The sequence below is a fragment of the Cibotium barometz genome, chromosome 15 (assembly GCF_041138505.1).
Source record: "Cibotium barometz isolate CiBa-2024 chromosome 15, ASM4113850v1, whole genome shotgun sequence".
Lineage (NCBI taxonomy): Eukaryota > Viridiplantae > Streptophyta > Polypodiopsida > Cyatheales > Cibotiaceae > Cibotium > Cibotium barometz.
In genome coordinates, this window is record NC_141060.1 from 22,292,258 (window position 1) to 22,295,672 (window position 3,415).

Genomic DNA, 3,415 nt, shown 5'->3' on the forward strand with positions numbered 1-3,415 from the left:
GCGCTTACAACAAACACATGGTAGAGTCTTAATTATATGCATGTTCTAGGTCTAAAGTTCCACATTACTCCAAATTTTTAAGTTCTCAAGCCATCTCTAGCTTTGTAAATTACATTCTAGTGGCTATTGATTACTGCACAAAGTGGATTGAAGCTCTAATAGATTGCTTGCAACAACTTCTCACATAGTGAACTACAATTGTCTCTTCTTACTTCATTCCCTTTTATCTACAGCTTCATGGAAGGCAATGCTGGATAATATCAAAGGGCTAGCAAGATCTATCCGTGGTGGACTTGGTTTTTACCTAGGTACACATTGTGTGGAGTTTTGATCTCTCTCCAAGGTGTTCATTGAAGTTTCGATCTCTCTCCAAGTTGTTGATCATTGGATTCTTGATCTCTCTCCAAGTTGTTCACTTAAAATATTAGGTAAGTGTAGCCTAGGGCTTGCTCTAGGAGGGTCTTTTATTAGATATGAAGGAGAGAAGATTCTAGTTAAAGCTCATGTGTTTTCATAGCAATGCATATCATCTTTTGTATCTTCTTTCTGTTATTGTCATAAGGTTGGATGTTTACAATGGTGAAAGGCATTTGATATGTTATACATTTTGTTGGCTAAAATTATATCTAGAGATGGCTACGTGCAGATGCATATATCAATAGTTTGCAGCTAGCCTTATCAAGAGATTAGAATGAATATAATTACAGAGACGTTACATTATCACAAGGCAATCACTTGTTAGACAGAAACGGTACTAACTGTTGCGCTTGCTAGCGATGATGGAAGCCACATTAACGGCGCTGTTGATCTCTTGCATGCATTCGGGCATGCTAGCGACGACCTCACGGCAAACAAAGGGCGGGACGAAGAATTTTCGTTTAGCGAGGTGGCTCCAGGGGTGGGAGTCGAACACTTGGGTGGCGGCGTCGGAGTTCCACCTCTTGTTGTAGCTTTTGCTCTGATGATCGCAGAAGACCCCCACCACATGGTGCGCCAGTTCGGCTCCCAGCGTATACGCCCAGTTGCGGGCCAGCTCCGCCTCGATCAGCTCCCGCTGGCCGGGGTCCACCGCCTGCTGTTTCTCTTCGACGTTGGCTGCGGAGCCCCGCCGGCTGCCTGCAATGAGCTGCCTAGCTAGTGATACGGACATCCTTTTCTCATACTCGGCGGCGGATGGACGCGGTTGCTGCAGTCCCGGCCTAGGGCGCCCCCTATTTTGAACAGTAACGGGAAGGGGGGGAGTGCCCGAAGGGGAGATCGCGGGGCTGCTCTTCCATGTCGTCGCTGCAGTTGCCGCCGAAGGGCTCCTCTTCCGACCAGTTGTCGCCTGGTCGGCCGGCGAATGTGTGGCCTGCCAGTCCATCGGGGAGCCGCCTCTGTGAAACGAATTCGAAGGGCTCGAGGCGCGCCTGCGGTCATGCGCCTGCATATGACTGAAGGCCGAGTTCGCACTGTTACGCGCATGGTCGTAATTCGCTGGCTGCATTGTTGTCATGGCTGCGCAGCACGAGAGGCATGTGTGGCTGCCGTCAATCGAGCCACACAGGCGGCCATTTGAGTCGTACCCAAAAGGGTACGCCTCTTCGCTCGCAAGTTACAACATTCTCTCACACACCCCCCCCTTCTCCACACACGTACTACCTTAATCCAAGGAGTGCTTACTTTAGAACTTGAAGGTTGTCGACCCTTCCTAAGGAGGATTTCTTCTTGATTCCCAACGAGTGCTTACTTTAGAACTTGAAGGTTGTCGACCCTTCCCAAGGAGGATTTCTCTCTCTCTCTCTCTCTCTCTCTCTCTCTCTCTCTCTCTCATACACACACCCTTCTCACATGTCGATTCTAGGTGGCAGCCTATTTCTCTCACTCTCTCTCTCACACACACACAACCCTTCTAACATGTTGGTGGCAACGTATTTCTCTCTCTCTCTCTCTCTCTCTCTCTCTCTCTCTCTCTCTCTCTCACACACACACACACACACGCACGCATGCACACGCATGCACACGCACACACACACCCTTCCTTCTTTCCCTCCACACAAGTAAGCATGGAAATCTTAGTTAACTACCGGAGTGCTAATTACTTTAGAACTTGAAGGTTGTCGACCCTCCCCAAGGAGGATTTCTTCTTGATTCCCAAAGAGTTTAAGAAGAACAAGGGTACACAAAAAAAAAATTAAAAAGAAAGGTTGTTATGGGAAAATGAAAAAAAAAACTTAAAAAGAAAGGATGGTTTGGGAAAAATGAAAAAAACAAAACCTTCAAAAGAAAGGATGGTTTGGTCCTTTGTATAGATCGCCCTTCCAATGAAATTTTGGAGACATTCACCATTCCAATTGCAAGCCCCCAATCTAAAGGTTGCACACATTTGACTTTCCTTCTCTTGAGTCCAAGGTTATTCCTACTTTTGTCTCTTATATGAACAATTTCCTTTACAAATTTACAATGCCTATAAATACACCTTGTACCCTAATCAATTAACTACTGTGCATATGCATAGATCATATCCTTAGCAATATACATTGGAATCAATGTGAAAATGGTGAAAATAAAGTCTCTTCTTTTTAACCAATCCTTGTGTGCAAAGGTCACCATTAGGAATCTAACAAAAAAGGCAGTAGGGGAGTTTTGGACTCAAAACGAGCCTTGTGTGAGGAAATCATTAGCACTAATCCAAAACACGGACCAATGAAAGGGAGGAAGGGTGCACATTTGTGAGAGTCATATGTTTACTACCACCATGGACACTCATTGCATAGTGCAACATTTTCGAGCTGATTGGGATAGCCATGTGTGGAATACCTCTCAGCGATTACTAGATGTGACACCCATGAAGTACGAGAGTGGTGGCTACCTACACAACAATAGCCTCTAACACTTACCACCAAGGCACCAACTTACATGGCATTTATTGTACCAATTGAAGTATCTCCAAAGATATATACCACTTGGATGTCCCAAAGGTCGTACAGCCTCTAATGTACAAAAAGGTCACCTTGGGACTTCCCATGGAAACTAGTTATTGATTATAAGTGCCACACTATAAACTTGGTTATAACGTTTAATTTTATGAGGACCTATTTTGGTTTTTATTTCTAGTATTGATGTGGTACTACGGTATCTTCATGTCTTATCAAGTGGTGCTCACGATTGTGGTGTGTTTCTTGATTGACGTTGTTAGGACTTTTTTTTGGCAAACCCTAGACTCATGTACAAGAGTGGCCGAGGCATGTGCTTTTGGCTTTGGAGCACTCAAATGGTTTTATTCTATGTGATTGCTGCTACTGTAGAAGTAGGATCTTTTTCTTGATGAAAAAGTGGTGTTAAGACCATATCAGCACAGGTAGTTTGGAAAAATCTCATTACTTTGGGAATTTACTCTTCAATCTACTTTTTGATGTATCTTGAGCATACCGAT

General features: G+C 44.5%; 1 protein-coding gene across 1 annotated transcript in view; it reads right to left on the reverse strand.

Annotated features, from left to right (window-relative positions):
• LOC147631067 (uncharacterized) overlaps positions 1-1,514 on the reverse strand; it is a 5,292-nt gene extending 3,778 nt beyond the window's left edge. The window contains exon 1 of the mRNA XM_086809040.1: positions 760-1,514. Within this exon, the coding sequence (XP_086665166.1) occupies positions 760-1,495 (736 nt within the window). The 5' untranslated portion in view covers positions 1,496-1,514. The remainder of the gene's footprint in view (positions 1-759) is intronic.
• Positions 1,515-3,415: the final 1,901 nt, after the last annotated feature.